At 39.8% G+C, this 16093-nt stretch overlaps 1 protein-coding gene across 6 annotated transcripts in view; it reads left to right on the forward strand.

Annotated features, from left to right (window-relative positions):
- The first annotated feature begins 1110 nt into the window (after window positions 1-1110).
- SGCE (sarcoglycan epsilon) overlaps window positions 1111-16093 on the forward strand; it is a 31167-nt gene continuing 16184 nt past the window's right edge. The window contains exons 1-3 of one of the 6 annotated variants that reach the window (XM_054057247.1): window positions 1111-1303; window positions 10147-10251; window positions 14223-14345. In XM_054057247.1, coding sequence (XP_053913222.1) covers window positions 1192-1303; window positions 10147-10251; window positions 14223-14345 — 340 coding nt within the window. In that variant the 5' untranslated portion in view covers window positions 1111-1191. The remainder of the gene's footprint in view (window positions 1304-10146; window positions 10252-14222; window positions 14346-16093) is intronic. The other 5 variants (XM_054057249.1, XM_054057248.1, XM_054057251.1 and 2 more) reach the window with 5 other exon arrangements.

Below are 16093 nucleotides of genomic sequence, written 5' to 3' on the forward strand. Positions count from 1 at the left end.
ATGGATTTGCAGGTACAATTGAGATAAGACTTAAAAAATGGGCAAGATGTTCAGAAAACTGATGTTGCAAGGACTGTGGCCACAACATTCTCCAAGAGCACCAGGCAAGCTGGCAGCTCACCCTCTCCTGCCCCACTGCAGCTGTCCTGGCTGTAGCAGAGGGAGTGGGACTGCAAGAGGCATACAGCAAGGTCATAGAATGGTTTGAGTTGGAAAGGACCTTCAAGATCATCCGGTTCCAGCTTCCCTGCCATGGGAAGGGACACCTCCCATTAGAGCAGGCTGCCCAAGGCTCCATCCAACCTGGCCTTGAACACCTCCAGAAAGTACCACAACTGCTGCCTTCCCCTCCCCACCCAGTGCATCACCTCAACTTCATTCCCGCCACGTTTGTTGATCTGAGGAGAGAGCAGCTGAACCCCGGGAGGGCCGTGGCAGGTGATATGACAAGTAGTAACTATTACAGAAATTGGAATATTATTTATTTAAGCTAAAGTAAAGTTTCATCTACTTTTTTTTGAATGTTAAGATCGAATGTCTGTCTGATAACATGTTTTCTTTCAAGCAGTGTTTTCCCAGACAGTGTTCATTCTTTGTAAATAATGTCTTGTGTGAAGTAAGATCTGTGCTGAACAGATGTCTCTTCTGCAATCACCTGTTTGGAGTCTCTCCCTGTCTCGGATGCACAGTCTAGCAGACAGCTGGAGTCAGCTCCAAATTAGCAAGAATCTTGACTGTTGTGAAGTTCACAGTAACATTAGAATTAGTCCTTGGAGAGTAATAGCACATGCATAAGATTTCTGGGGAAATTTATATGTATGCACCTAAGTGGGAAATACATTCTGCAACCAGCTTTTTCTGGCGGCACATGACTGACGGAGATCGCTCCCTCGTGTTGCCCAGGCCTGATAAAGGATGCTTGATTTATAAAACTTCAAAACCAGTCTTAAGAGTTTATTTGCCGGCATATTTGGTATTGCAGGGACAAGGACTGGGGCAGGGCGATGAGCAGGGAAGCCCCGGCGCAGCAACTGGGCCTGAAGGAGACAGAGGGGTAGTGATTCGGACTGGCACCACCCACCCCCGCCCCGCGATCACGTGTCCCGCGCCCCCCAACATGGCAGCCTCCCGTCATGCCCCGCGGCGCTGCCTGGCGACCGTGACGGGGCGGGGCGGGTGGTGGCGCTGAGGATGCGGCGGCGGCGGCGGGAGGAGACGGCGGAGCACCGAGGAGCGATGCTGTGCCGCCCGGCGGGGCCGTGTCCACGCGGCGGGGGCGCCCTCGCCACCCTCCTGCTCACAGGTCGGTCGCGACGCGCGGGCCCCTCTGCCGCCGCCCCTTCGAGCCGCCCTGGCCTCGCCCCTGCTCGGAGAATGGAGGGGGGGCTGCCGTATTCCTCTCCCCTCTCTCCCCCCCCCCCCCCCCCCCCTTCTCCACGAAAATTGTTTCCCATCTCTTGGTCGAACTGTGGCAGTTAAGGCTACAGAAGAAGTCTTGAGTCCTGCCCCGGTGCCTGGAATCGCTCAGCGGGTTTCGCACCGCCGCGGTTCTTCACAGCGAAGGAGCCGGGGGACGGCGGCGGCCGCAGCGTGGGGCCCTCGGGAGAGTGTGCCGGCCTGAGGGCATCTTGACGGCAGGAAATCGAGTTCTTTAGGTTATTTAAGGAGAAGAGAAGGCTCCGAGCAGACCTTATAGTGATCTTCCACTACCTGAAGGGGCTACAAGAAAGCTGGGGAAGGGACTGTTTACAGCGGCTTGTAGTGATACGACGAGGGGGAACGGGTATAAACTGGAGTGGGACAGATTTAGACTGGACATAAGGAGGAATTTCTTCACTATGAGGGTGGTGAGGCACTGGCACAGATTGCCCAGGGAAGTTGTGGATGCCCCATCGCTGGAGGTGTTCAAGGCTAGGTTGGATGGAGAGTTGGGCAGCCTGATGTAGTGGGGGGTGGCCCCCATGGCAGGGGGTTTGGAACTAGATGATCTTTAAGGTCCTTTCCAACCCAAACCATTCTATGATTCTGCAGTTTCGCAGCCTGAGAGGTCAGGGGTATGTCGTTTAAAGTCTGCTCGTGTCTTCTCTGGTAACATCTAGGTATACTTCTCTTAAGTGTATGGCCATACTTGTCATAGGATGCTGACAGCAGAAGGGACAGGAGGCATTGGAAATGTTAAAGATGCAGTTAGCACCTGAGCATCAAGTAGTTCAATGTGTGGATAAAACTTTGCATTTTTTAGGTATGAGATACTGCTCTCCCCTGACGTGGAAATTCTTCTGACTTCTTCTGTCTCCCTCTCCCAAGTTGTCTGACAGCAACCAAGAAACAACTAGGACAGTCTTAGGATAAGCCTTCAATATCAACTCAGACATTAAGTTTAGAAAAAAGTTCAACTGACATGAGCTTCTAGAAGTTGAGTTGTGGGCTACATGCTAAGGGGAGAGATCTTAAGGTTTTCTAGTCTTAACTTTTCCAAGTTAAAATCAGACCTTTTTAAGCTTGATTCTGTTGGATTTCATTAGTTAAAGCAGCAGAATGCACAGCTTGAGACTAATGTAAAAAAGGAAGCATGAACTTAAGTTCAGTTAAGTTCTCTTAAGTGATACCTATATAACATTTGAGGGACATTGGAGAGGGGGGAAGGCACTGATCTCCTTTCTCTGAGGACCAGTAGTAGGACATGAGGAGGTGGAATGAAGCTGTGTTGGGGGAAGTTCAGATTGGACATTAGGAAATGGCTCTTCATTGAAAGGGTCATGGGTCACTGGAACAAGTTCCCCAGGGAAGTGATCATGACACCAAGCCTGTCAGAGTTCAAGGAGCATCTGGACCATGCTGTTAGTCATATGGTTTAGTTTCAGGTAGTCTTGCGAGGAGTAGTGAGTTGGACCTGATGATCTTTTTGGGTCCCTTCCAGCTTGACATAGGCTATGATTCTATGATTTATTCTTCATCTTGGTGGAGTTTTGTAGTATTTCTTTGATCTGAATTCAGGTACAAGACAGTTCATAAAAGCTGAATGGTGCGAACTGTCTCAGGAGCTCAGTTGAGCTCACCCCTGCCCCTCCTTAAGAAAAAAACAACAAACCAAACCTCGAAACAAACCCCATTGTTTTTATGGTAGCATCTTCTTGCTTTCCCAGAGCTTGACATGTCAACTGTGACCACGTGAAAGAAATTCCAACCTGGACTACAAGCTCTGAGGTGATCCACAGCCCTGCATAAATATCCTTTCTTTTTGCATCCTATTCTTAAGTAGACTACAGTGCTGAAGCATGACTTAACCAAGCAAAAGGCATCTTAGAGACAAAATAGAACATAAGAAGTAGCGCAACATCTGTAAATAGATTTCATTGAGCTTTCCTCTACTAATAGAGATTAAGGAGGAGCTTGACTTACGCTTTTTACACTTCCTGAAGTTGTATGAAACAAATACTTAAAACGCTTTCTGTAAGATGATGTTTGCTGTTATAAGTCAGCGTTATTGTATGCTGCCTATGCTCCTCCCTGCTCTATGCAGGGCAAAACATTAACTCAAAATCCAGGAATTTCAAGATATTTAAGAAGCTAAAGTCTGTAAGAGTGATCTCAGAATCCAACACTTGCTCCTAGGGAGCTATTATATTATTGAAAGTGCTGAATCTCAAACACTAGCTAATGGTAATTTTCTCCACCACTAGAAGAAAATGTGACTTGACGTTCTGAGAAGTTACGTTTAGAGTTAAACATTTCTAATACAAACTAGGTAGTCCTTTGACTTTAGCTTCACAGTAACAGGTATGGCAGACGTTTACTAGATTAAACTAGCAGGAGTGTCCAGTACCTGCCATGTTAGAGTTTGCAGACCAATGAATTGCTTCCATATTCTGCTTCTGTAGAGAAAATGTTCATCAAAATGTTGTGTGAATGCCTGTGGCCATTTTGTAGTTGTTGTGTTATATTTCTACACTTTGTCAGTGTCTGTGTTGTCCACAGAGCCCCTGTTTTATCCCAGGAATAGGGGGTTGTAGTGCAAGTAAGACTTATTCTCCCTTCTGTACAATGGAGTCAAAATAGCGAAGGAGCTCATTAGTTCTGACTTGGGAAGCTGTGATTACGTGGTCACATTAATTTGTCATAAAGCTGCATTGCTGCCAGAGAACTTTCTCCTGCCCTTCCATAGCCAGGCATTTTTCCTGTGGGCACTGAATAACTCGTACAGTGATACTGTGAATTGGGTCATCTGGCTGAAAACTACTCCGTCCACAAACAAAAATTGTGCGCTGAAATCAGTTTACTGTCCTGGACTGGCATGGGATCATTTACACTGGTGTGTGCTAAGTGGCCAAGAATGTGCTGGGAATCCCCACCTTTCAGCAGAGCTGTAAATATATCCTAGTTTATAACAACTGTGAAATCCCAGACCAGGATGGGTATTTAGGAGACTGAATTACATCCCTGTCTCGTCCTGTTCACAGCTTCTCAGCCACACACACAGAGGGAGGTAGAACATTTCACAGATGATCTGCTCTTTTAGTGTTTGCACTAATACTGCAGTGTACCTGCCCTTTTTTTCTTTTGTGGATGCAGCCATTAGGACAAAGAAACAGTTTTTCTTCATACAGAGCTCTGAATCTCTGCCTGTGAAGATGGTGTTTGCCAAGTCTTGGTACTAATCTGAGCCAGATCAATAAATAAAATCTATTGTCAGTAAGTACTCGCTTGAAGTAAGTAATTATAGGAGGGAAAAGCTAGTCATTCCCTTAGTGTGCTTTTCATTACAGAAGCACATTATTTATGGATAGTATCGTTTTCATGGAGACATTTTAGAGGTCCTAAAGCCAGACAAAAAGAAGTCAACTTTACAGCAGGAAGTAATCCTCTAGATGTAACTTCTAGTATGTAAAGAGAGGCTTATTTTTGCTCCTTAGTGTTATTTTAGATTTGGTTAGAATTTCAATGAAGTTCTTCAGGAGTTGCAGCCACCAAAGTAAAACTGCTTTTCAGGCAAGTAGTAGCACGAAGAAGTGCTCCAACCTGAGGAAAGTTCTTGCATCGCTGTCTTGCTGAAGTGTGTTCAGTGCAAACCAGGGTGCCACAGATGGAGAGCTGAAGGTACAGATTTCAGTGTTCACTGATAAGTATTGCTGTGTTGTAATTAGCATGAACGTGGTACATAGGTTGAAAGTAGACATTGTTCTGTTAATAGCATGGTTATGGTGCTCACTATGTATACTAAAAATATGTATTTACATAAACATAGACTGTGTCTAAATATTGTTACAGTTGCAACACAAACCACCAAAATGCCTTTTAAATGTAAATTATTTTTAGTGACAGTCCAAGCCACAAAGATGAGAAGTTAACAATCTGGTGATCAGACAGACGTCTCAAGTGTCTTGAAATCTATGACTTTTCTGGATTCCCTTAGTCTTTTAAATCCTTATCCACCTCAGAAATGTGTGATATAATTGCAGGGATACTTGTATCAAGACATGATAAAAATACAGGGGGCATCCTGAAACACCAGGCCTCCAGGGTGACCTGACCATGGCCCTTGGTTACACCATGGTCTTGGGGCTGGACCACAGGAACTAGCGAAGTTTTTTTCACCTTCATGGAAGAGCTTATCTAACTTAATTCTCTTGTCAGACCTGCAGTAGGAGGGAGAATGCTGGTGGGTAAATGTTACTATTAATAAAGCATAAGGTTTTTATTCTCCCAGTATATAATTTGCAGCATTCCCAAGTATGCAAATGCTGAAATTTCTTGGCGAGACTAACAAAATGCTTTATTCAGTTACTTTTCTCGAATGATCTTGGAGAAGTATACAGATGTTACAGTAAACAGTGGGTGGCACAGAAACAGGTAGGAAAACCATTACCTACAAATGAACAAAGATGAGCAAGCGTAGAGCTTAGAAACATTTCTGAGTTTGAACTTTTATATAGTTAAAATAAATGGAGTGCAGAGAGATCTGAGCAATCCACAGTGGAGAAGTTACACAAGTTAATTCTTATTTCTTATATAGAAGCTGTAGTTGAAGAGAATCTTATCTGTTAGGAAATACCTAGTCTTCATGTGAATTTCCACTGAGAGAATCCACTTTAATTAGTAGTACAATTACAGGGATGGTTGCTTATGTACTGCATATTGGGTAAAAGGAATGGGTGTGGAGTATGGAAGAAGAGGGAGAGTAGGTGGTGGTGCAACTTCTGCCTTTGCTAGTGGATGATGTGACCCACAGAGCAAATATCTGTGTGCAGATGTCAGTGGGTCCTCAGTAACTGCTGGATGCAAACTCTGATCTGCGCTGTGGGCTAAGCACTTTGATGCATATGGTTGCTTTGGATGGTGTTTTGTTGTATCTCGGTGGTGTCACCTTCTGGCTGTTCACCTCTGCATTTCTCAGTGGCGTGTTGGAAACTTGTGCTGTGTGTGGACCTGTGCTTTCCAGATCAGGATGCAGGAAGGGCTCTGAGCCAGATAGGATATGCAGTGGAAGGCTGCGAGAGTAGTTTTTTGGAGCAGGGTTGTGTAGTAAGAAAGTAAGGAGCCAAGTTTGTGGCATGCAGGTAATGTGCACGTGCTTAGGTCATGGTCCTGGGAGAAGGTGTGAGAGAGAGGGAGAAGGATGGGTTTTGAGAGATGGAGCTGTGTGCTGCAGTAGTGGTGGGAAGGGTGGGCTTGAGATCCTACTTCAAAGAAGCAATAAGGAGGATAGGTGAGGGTGCAGGATGCTGTGTGGATGTTCGACTCTAAGTAAAGAAATGAAGAAGGTGAAGTTGGTCTATGATACCTAGGTCCTTTTTGGATTGCGAGGTAGGCAGAGACTGTAATGGGTATCTTCTCTGTTAAATATTCTGTCCTTAAATATTAATACTCAAAACCTTTACATAAAACCTACAAAACATAATTAAAAAGGAAAATGATGTAAAATATTAAATATATTTAAATTTTTATATAAAATTGTACATATATTTTATATATTTTATTGTATAATTATATAATATTTTATTAGTATAATTTTATAAAAATATATTAAAATATTTATATAAAATTTATATATCTATAAAATTATACTACTATAGTAAGAGAAACATATTAAAGAATAAAATAATAATTAAAGGCAAATAAAAATAAATATTAATTAAATAAAATATCATTTTTTAAAAGAAAAATGCAAACAGTGTAGATATACTTTGCCTGGGTGTGTACTTCAAGTCCTAGGCGCAGAGCTGTGAGTTACTCCTGCTGTTACAAGCACTGGATGCTCCAGCAACTGTGACAACATGTAACAAGATGAAAATCCTGACAGTATTAACATTTTTTCAGCATGAATACAGGGCTGATTAAATTAATGCTAAACTGTCTCTTTGATAAAATGTATAATTTGAATCCTTGCATTCTGTAGTATAAGACCTTTTTTGTCATCCTTTAATCATATTCACAGATTTTCTCTGATCTTTCTTCATGTTGTCACTATATTTCTTGAAGGTCCTATGTCAGTAATAGTCACATCTCTTGAGCAGTGATCGAATCTGTGTCAAGGACAAAAATAAACTCTTCCTGCTCCTCCTTGATGTTGCTGTTCAGCTGTCAGCCGTTCTAACCACCCTCCTGCTGAAAGCTTCTGTTCAGCCAGTTATTATCTGACACATCTCCCTGTTTTTTTATCCAAGTTCAGTGTCCCTGAAGTGCCTGCTCTGTGGTGCACGTGTGGCACGCCTTTGTTCTTGGGCGTGCGTTTACATTTTATTCTATTGACGTGCACATCACTGTTCACCTTTTTGCTAAACAACACAGACTGTTCTGTGTTAGTGGCATATCATCTCCATTATTTATCATCTCCTTGCCTTTGTTTTTTACCTGCAGATTTTATCATTATATACATACATATATCTATGTATATGCATAGTCAGATTGCATAGACCAGTGCTAAAACCTTGTGAGGCTTATTAGAAATCTAACAAATTAACTGTCTAGTAGGTCCATTCTCTTGCTTGAGACTGCCATTCCTGTGGTGAAAGCTGTTGAATGAGCATTGATGCTCTTGCACTGTTTCATTTCACACCTGTCATTTGAAATCACGTAGATGGGGATATATGTTTATATTAAAACATCATACTGTAAACCCTAGGATCTGAAAACAGGCACAGTGGTTGCTTTTCCAGTTCCCCTGTGAAGTGAAGTGTAGGGTGAAGAAGTGGATAGGTAACCTCTTTTAATCTCCATAGCTATACCTAGCATAACTTATGAACCCAAATCAAAGACATTGATAAATTGTATTTAAAAATACATCTTGGAACCCATCTTTTTTTTTTTTAATTCCATTTAAATATGCTAGAATTACTTAGTATCTAGTTTCTCACAGTGCTAGGTGATGCAGGGTATATTTACGGTTAAAAAGCTGTTATTGCTGTATTTAACAGAAAAAACTTGTGAGCTCATCAAGTGTCAGAAAAGATGCATTAAATCCTGGTTGACTGTGATAAGTATAGTCTCCTCCATTTAATAATTCAGTAATCAGATTTTCTATTAATTGTTTTTCTTGGTGCTAGTTTGTTGCCAGCAAGCCTCTGATTTCCCCAAAATATTGTAACAACTTTATTTTACCTTTTTGGAATTTCTTGATTGTTCCAAGGATTATAGAAATTTACAGTAAAGGTCATATGTGGTATTGAGTTGGATAATCCCTAGGACGGTGTTATATTAAAATTTACAAAGCCTGCAGATCAGTTCAGCAGGGAGAAAGTTGTCCTTGCAAGGAAGATATAAAACTTGATGTGAATAATGCCTTTTTATTCAATCAAACCCTTTGTATATATTGAACATCTAAAGAAATGTAACAGATTCGTACTTCAGAAATGTTACTTTGTTGGTGTGGTAACTTAAGCCCATAATTTTTTTGTTATATTTCACCTCCAATTCAGTTTTAGGTGCTGTGAGTAGATTATTCTTAATAAATGTCTCACTTGCATGCATGGATTTGTTATTTGTGTATTGTGACTACTGCTTAAGCCAGACCTGTTGGGCCTCCTAAACTCTGTTTGGAGAATGTGATATCAGTAGTGTAATAGCTGACTGGCGTAACTATGTCAGCAGAAGTTTCCACAGGTGTTTAATTTTCTAGTGTAAATGATATTTGTATGTTTTGAGTGTTTGCCAATAACTACTCATATCTTCCTGGTGTATCTGAACAAGTACCGCTACTTGTTTGTTTCTGATAACTGCTGTTTTTACAAGGAGATTAAGGTGCTAATCTGATACCATCTTTTAACAGAGGTTTGGCATGAATTCTCACTCCCAAACTATCTTAAATAAAAAGACTGTGTATTATGGCCACTTTCCCATTTGTAGAATCTGACTGCAATTCCTTCCCTCTGTACTTTCCGTTGGCATGTAACTATATAAACAGCTGATATTTCTATTATTCGTCACAGAGGAAAGGGAACAAAAGAACAAGTAGTGGGAGGTGAGGAGGGAGCTTTCTAAGGCAATTCTGCTGCTGGTGAAATGGAGCAGCTCCAAGTTACTTTCTGTATGCTGTAATCATTTGTTCCTCACCCTATTTAAGCCTTGCACCTTCAGCTGCACTGATTCAGCTGTTCTCAAGCTGCGTTGTGACTGCATGGGGTGAAAAATGACCATTTTTACTGGTTCTTCTTCCAAAACTGATTACTAGTTAAGCATGTGTGGCAAGGTGATCAGCCCCATGTGTCTTTATATCAACAAAGCAGCTTTATATTAAAAAAAAAGTTGTGCTCTTGCTTGTATTACTTTCCCTACTTTGGCCAAAATATATTATGCCAGTGAAAGTAACTTAAAATATGGTTTTGCCTTTATGTGAGGTTTCGCCAGTGCAATATCAGAGAATGTTAGTCATCTTTATTGTCACTACAATTACATCAGCAGAAGCATTTGCAGGGGCTCAAGCACTTAGTGCAAACTTAACTTGTTTGGAAAAACAAATGTTAAAAAGGTGACTATCAGCAAGATATATTTATACATACAGATCAGACACCACCTATTTTTTAACCTGAGGTTCCTAAACTCTGACTAAAACCAAAACCTGGTTTAGAAGGTATCTGATCCCATCTGATACTTGGTTCATGAGAGTTCATCTAACTAATTTTTTTTTTGCGTTTGTTTTATTCTGAAAAGCTTTTTTGTTAAGCTCTGCTGATGGCAATAATGGAACAGTTAACTGGACGACTAAGCGAGCCCACAGTTATATTATCAGCAGAAAAAAGGCTGTTGAGAAGAATGGTGAGTTTAGGTTGTAAATTTAAATCCCATGTTGTTTCAGTCAAATCTGCTTTTAATATTATTCTTGCTTTTTCAGTCATGTCCTTGTTTTAGGGCTAAAGTGCTTTTTCAAGGTAAGTAATTTGGAAAATTTTACATTTCTTCAACCTTTTAAACATTCACAGACCTGCGTGTCTTTTTGAGTCTTTCCCAACTTTTCCTGTTCGTATAGCTTTGCTTGAAATAATGGCTGTTTATAAACCTAATATTGCACAGTTTCTTATCACGGCTGGTTGCTTGGAGATACCTCTGCGGTTTGCTTAATACAATAACTTGTCTGTAACAACATAAAAAAATTTTTCAAATGCACACTTAAAAGGATTATTTTAGCGTTGTTTTTGCAAGTATGCAGAGGATATTGTAGCTATGGTACAGTAGCTGAGGAAGGGCTTTGCACTGATCAAAGGGCTTTGCCCATCAAGGCAGGCAATCTTTATTGCCCCCCAAATCAAGTTACTTCTGGGATTGTCCTTCGTCTGCTAAAACTAGATGGGGAGATAACCCATTGACATTCCCAGAAAATATTTCCAGGTGAATTTTTTTTCTGAACATCATAAACATACAGGCTTCAATCGACATGGTAAATGTGAAATTTCTGGAGACAGTGGTCATTTGCATCTGATAATGGGCTCTGGGTTGGAGGCTGATATAATCCCAGCTGAATTCCTGGCTGTGCCCATGTCCAAGACCTACAAGAAGAACAGCTGGGACACTTTCTGTACATGTTTCAGAAAGAGCGATGTGTGTTTTCCAGCCTTCAGTTCCCATTTAATTTACTCATTTCCTGGTTTATGGAACTTCATGCCTTTCTGTACAGTTATATCTTGGCATCTACACAAGGTCCTCCAAGGGATCTGGAAACAAGAAAGAACAAAACAGTGCTGTCGAGGTAGCTGAAACTGTCTTTTTTTCCTAGCAGGGAACTGTTGTGACCCTACGTAGCTAAGATCTTTTTCCTGTGATCAGTTTTACAGAAGCCTTTCACAGTCCATGAGGTTTTTTCCTACCACAGGGAATTTGCCCAGGCAGTTCACATCTGGCAGTCTGCTGTATTGAATTAGAATCTAGAAATTGGTAAGTCTATTCGATTTCATCCCTAGATCACCTAAGATGATTCAGTCTCAGGAAGTCTTGTGAAAATAAATGTGAGTTTTAAAGCTTCCGAAGAAAATAGCATTTCACTTATTTTGTTATTGAAAAGCAGTGATTGCTGTAGTGGGCTGAAGACTCATGATTTTCCTTCTGATTTTGAAGGAACTTCACGGGGAAAAAGAATTCTCTTTTGAGGGGGGGCGAGAACTTTTGAATTCATAGTTTCCATATTCGTGTCATTACAATCCATTTGTCATTATAACATAAAATAGGTTTGTGGGTTTTTTCCTGCTGAGAGAGGCGTTTTTAGACTTCACCAAGATGACTGTTGTATATCTGCATGAAATCCTGGTTTGCTTACTTCAGCAACTGTCTCATTGCTAGGAATGGGCAGGCATTTAGTGGTGGCAATAGATTTCCTCTAACAGACAAAAGAAATATGTTACATGTTATTGTTTTTAAATTGCTGGATCCTTCTTCCTTTCTAAATCTATTGCTTATGGAGAAGATATACATTACTTTTTCACTGCTCTTCCTGAAATGGATTGTCATTGTAGAGTCAAAGTATCAGAAATGGAAAATTACAATTTTATAGATACTTGATTCATTTCAGCCACCATGGATTTTGCTAGCTTTTCTGCTCTATTAATGTTAGAATTAAATTTTTTAGATTTTCTTGAAAATATTTTAAGGGAAATTAATTAGTTTACTTGTTCTATTTACAGCTCATTCATAGAAATAAGTGCAAAAGTTTTTTGGGTCATCGGTATACTAATTTTAATTATACAAATCAAATAGCTTCTGTACTTAAATTAGACTATGTAATTAAAATTACGCTAGCTGATTTATTAACTACACAAAACTGTAATAAACTATTTAAATTTCAGCATAAATTTTAATTTTATCTTTAAAGTACAATTATTAAGTGGATATTCTGTTCAGTGCTGCGTTAAAAGTGGCTTCCAAAAGTGGGATAATGCAACTTCTGTGAAATGTGATCGATAGTATATCCAGAGCTTGACACTACTGTTCTGCAATGTCAGGCTTGAAGAGTGGGAAGTAGCTAACGAAATGTAGAGGTCTACATTACAGATGTCTGCATCTTCTCTCAGCTACCTCTGCTGTCAGCAGAGACCTAGTATGTGTAGTCAGGAATCTAGGACATGATTCATCTCATTTTACAGGAGAAATCAAATTAATCAACCCTTAGAAGCATCTGTTTCTTCTCCACTGACTATAAAAGGAGCCTGACTAACTCAGTTGTGGATGTTGTTTCTGTAGGCATCTAAAATTGAGATAGATTCCACACAGAGTACGTGGTGCGAGGGATGGAATGTCTGTGATTAATGCCTAATTAACAGTGGCTTTTTAAGCGGATCTCGAGTAAGCGGGTTGGCGTAATGAGAAGGCTGGAGAAATCATACCAGGATTAGAAAATTACATGAGCTTGATCCACATTTCAAGTGTATCTTGCTTATTGATCCAAGTGTTGAAGTGAGCCCTTTTATCTTCTCAGAGATAGAACTTTGTTCCTAGGAGTTTGTTACAAGGACTCTGAAGTCTCTGTCAGAGTCTCTGTGATGGGACCTTTATGCTGTACGGCCTGTAGTCTCTGTTCAAAGATGTGGCTTCTCATAAAGTTTCTTGTAGTTTAGCAAGCAAGTGAGCGAGTTGGGTAGCTGTTTGTCTCTGTATTGGTGATCTCTTATCTTTGTTTACTGCCTGTATAACCCGCATCTCATTGTCAGAGTTTATCAGCAGTGATTGATTCTTTTAGGGCATTGACTTAGAATTCATTAGTAATGCGGAACAGTAATAAGACAGTCAGTCCTGTTAGGACACCTTGATAAACACCTAGTAGATCAGTATGCTTCATTTATACTTAAGTTTTGAAACTTGTCAATGAAGTGGTTTCTTATCCATTTAACGTATCCTAATGATTTTATTCTTCTAATTCATTAAAATGTGTAAATAGTACTGCATCACATGTTATCCCTAAACAAGATTTGCCTTTATCAACTAAACTTGTCACTAGATGAAATATATCTTATTGCTTTTGCATATGTTGGTTGTTCTGAATTGTTTCCTTTAAATTTTTAATTCCAAGTCCTGTAAAATATGGCTTCGTTTTTTTGTTTGGAATCGGTGACACCTGGCTGCCATATAATTACTCATGTCCTTCTGTTTTATCCTACAACACAAGCACAATGTCTTCAGTAATGAGCTTTCTAACCAAATCTTTCAATGTATGTTATCCAAACCTGCTGGTCTAACAAAGTCTAGCTTTAAGAACTCTTAGAAATCCTCAGCTGAAGTGAATTGTTTTGTCAAGAAGCAAGAACTGAAAAATACACCACTTCCATTCCTCACTGGATGAGGAATCAGAACCATTGATTACTAAGGTTCCTCTGTATTCCTCATACTCCTTATTTTTATGTAGAATATCAAGTAAACATGATTGTATTGTTCATTTAATGTATTTTTATTCATGTAATACTACAAATAAACTAACTATAAACCTACAATAGCCTTCCTCTTTTTTTTTTTTTTTTGGTAATTGCAATAAAAATAAAGAGCTTGTACAACTTCTGGTATCCTAATGTGGCTGGTTTTGTTTATAGCAATGCTGGAAGGGATCCTTTTGGGGAAGGAGGGAGTTTGCTCTGCATTCTGTTCTTAAGTCTGTGCAACCTTATAAAACAGTTATTAACAGGTATCTAATATTTGTTGCTTTCCTTCTCCATGATGCCCACACTGCTGTTGAAATGCATGCTGTGTTATCTAGAGCATGTCTCATTTTTGCTTTTTTTCTATCTCTTATCTTTCCTTCTGCTTTTCAGTGTACACGATTCTGTCTAAGGTGCACTCTGATCGGAATGTATACCCTTCTGCTGGAGTTCTTTTTGTTCATGTTTTGGAGAGAGAGTACTTTAAGGGGGAGTTTCCTCCTTACCCAAAGCCTGGTATGGGATGCTATGATATTCTGTATTATATAAAAATGTAGGGGGAAAAAAAAAAGAGTTTTAGAAAACTCAAGTCTATTTAGCATACCATGCACTTTAGCACATAACGTACAAAGGACGGTTTTTAGTTTTTATTGAAATATCTTCAAATGAAATAAAATATGTGGTCCTACAAGTTTAAAATGTTGTGTTTTGTTATCATCATTTGTGAAAGCTGCATATAATTGTGTATCGTGATAAATGTACTTAACAGTATGGGAAGGCTAATAAGACGTATCTAAGATTAGGAAATATATGTTTCCTTTAATTCTGTGTTAAATATGAAATTGTGGCCATTGAATAATTATGCCTGTTAAAAATGCAAATATCTGATCACTGTTTCAGACTGTGCATCAGGCTATATACAGGAGCACTTTGAAAGCATATAGTAAACTTGAGGCAAAATAGGAGATTAAATCAAATACGATACTATGTAATGATGTTTTCTATCGTTTTGATTTCATTGTGATTTCTTTCATTGTGATTTCCTAAATACGATGTTTTGATGTACGCTAAGGTAAAGCTAAAGGATCAATCATTAGGTTAGAATATGTGTAAGCAATCTAGAGGGTGGGAAGAGGAGGAGAGGACATTGTGCCCCATATGTTTATTGACAATTAAAAGGAATAAATATATAAATATATCCTAATTATATAATTATCTTGTTTTCCTATAAAATAGGAAAAACCTATAATATGTGTACAGCACACACATAAAACTGGTTTCATTAATAAGTTTTTGAATTGACTCGAGAGTACTATTTTGAAAACGTGCTTTAAAGAAAAAATAAGCTTCTGTTAGCATTGGTTGAATTTTTTAATGAATAAAACCAACTGTTCTAAAAAATTTGCTCTTCTTAAAAAATGTTTTTCCTGCCAGGTGTACCTGACACTTCAATTCCTGTGACTGGCAGAGTGGGGTTTGCCTCTGTCCCAGTTTTCTCCCAATTTTGGCACATAGATGGGAGGAACCTGGAAAGTTATATTGCACCCTGATGCTGTTTTGTTGTGGCTCTGGGTCCCTTTTATCTGCAGCCAGATGTGTAAATGCGTATCTGAAACCTAGTTACCCCTTGGCAACACGTCTCGGTTTCTTTTTTCCTCTCTGGAGGAGAGAAGAGCCACTCCCTCTTCACTGGACTCAGTTTCTCCCTTCAGTGCCAGCCTGTCTGTTACCTTCTCTTGTCACTTGTCCTACAATGGCTGCTGTTGCCATTTCCAAGCTGAGTTAGAGGAGCACAGTGCAGAGGTGTCTGCACAGGCTTAATGGATTTGCGTGTGTTCTGTGCTTCAGCTGGGTGGTGTTCATGCCTCAACAGTGAGGATCTAATAGTGCTTAGGTATGCCTGACTACGCTTACAAAAGCTCAAATAAACAAGTCAAATCCAGACTGTAAGATCAATAAGACCCACAAGAACTGTTGCACTGGTTTGACTTGGGAGGCTTTTAGAGATTGCACCTGGCCCGTTGGTTTTATAAGCCAGCAGTGGAGTGATTTTGCAGGAGTCTGTAGTCCTTTCTTGAATTAATTTTTTCTCTAAAGAGAAATTACTGCAAGGGTGTTAGTGCTGAAGACCTGTGTATATATCCTGATGCTAACAGAAGCTTTCAGGCATTGGTGATTACACAGCCACTCTTTACAGTCATCCTGGGTGCACTGAGTCTCTGGAGCTATCATTAAAAACAGAAATAAAAAAAGAAAGTTATTCT

This window comes from Cuculus canorus, chromosome 2 (genome assembly GCF_017976375.1).
Source record: "Cuculus canorus isolate bCucCan1 chromosome 2, bCucCan1.pri, whole genome shotgun sequence".
Taxonomy (NCBI): Eukaryota; Metazoa; Chordata; class Aves; order Cuculiformes; family Cuculidae; genus Cuculus; species Cuculus canorus.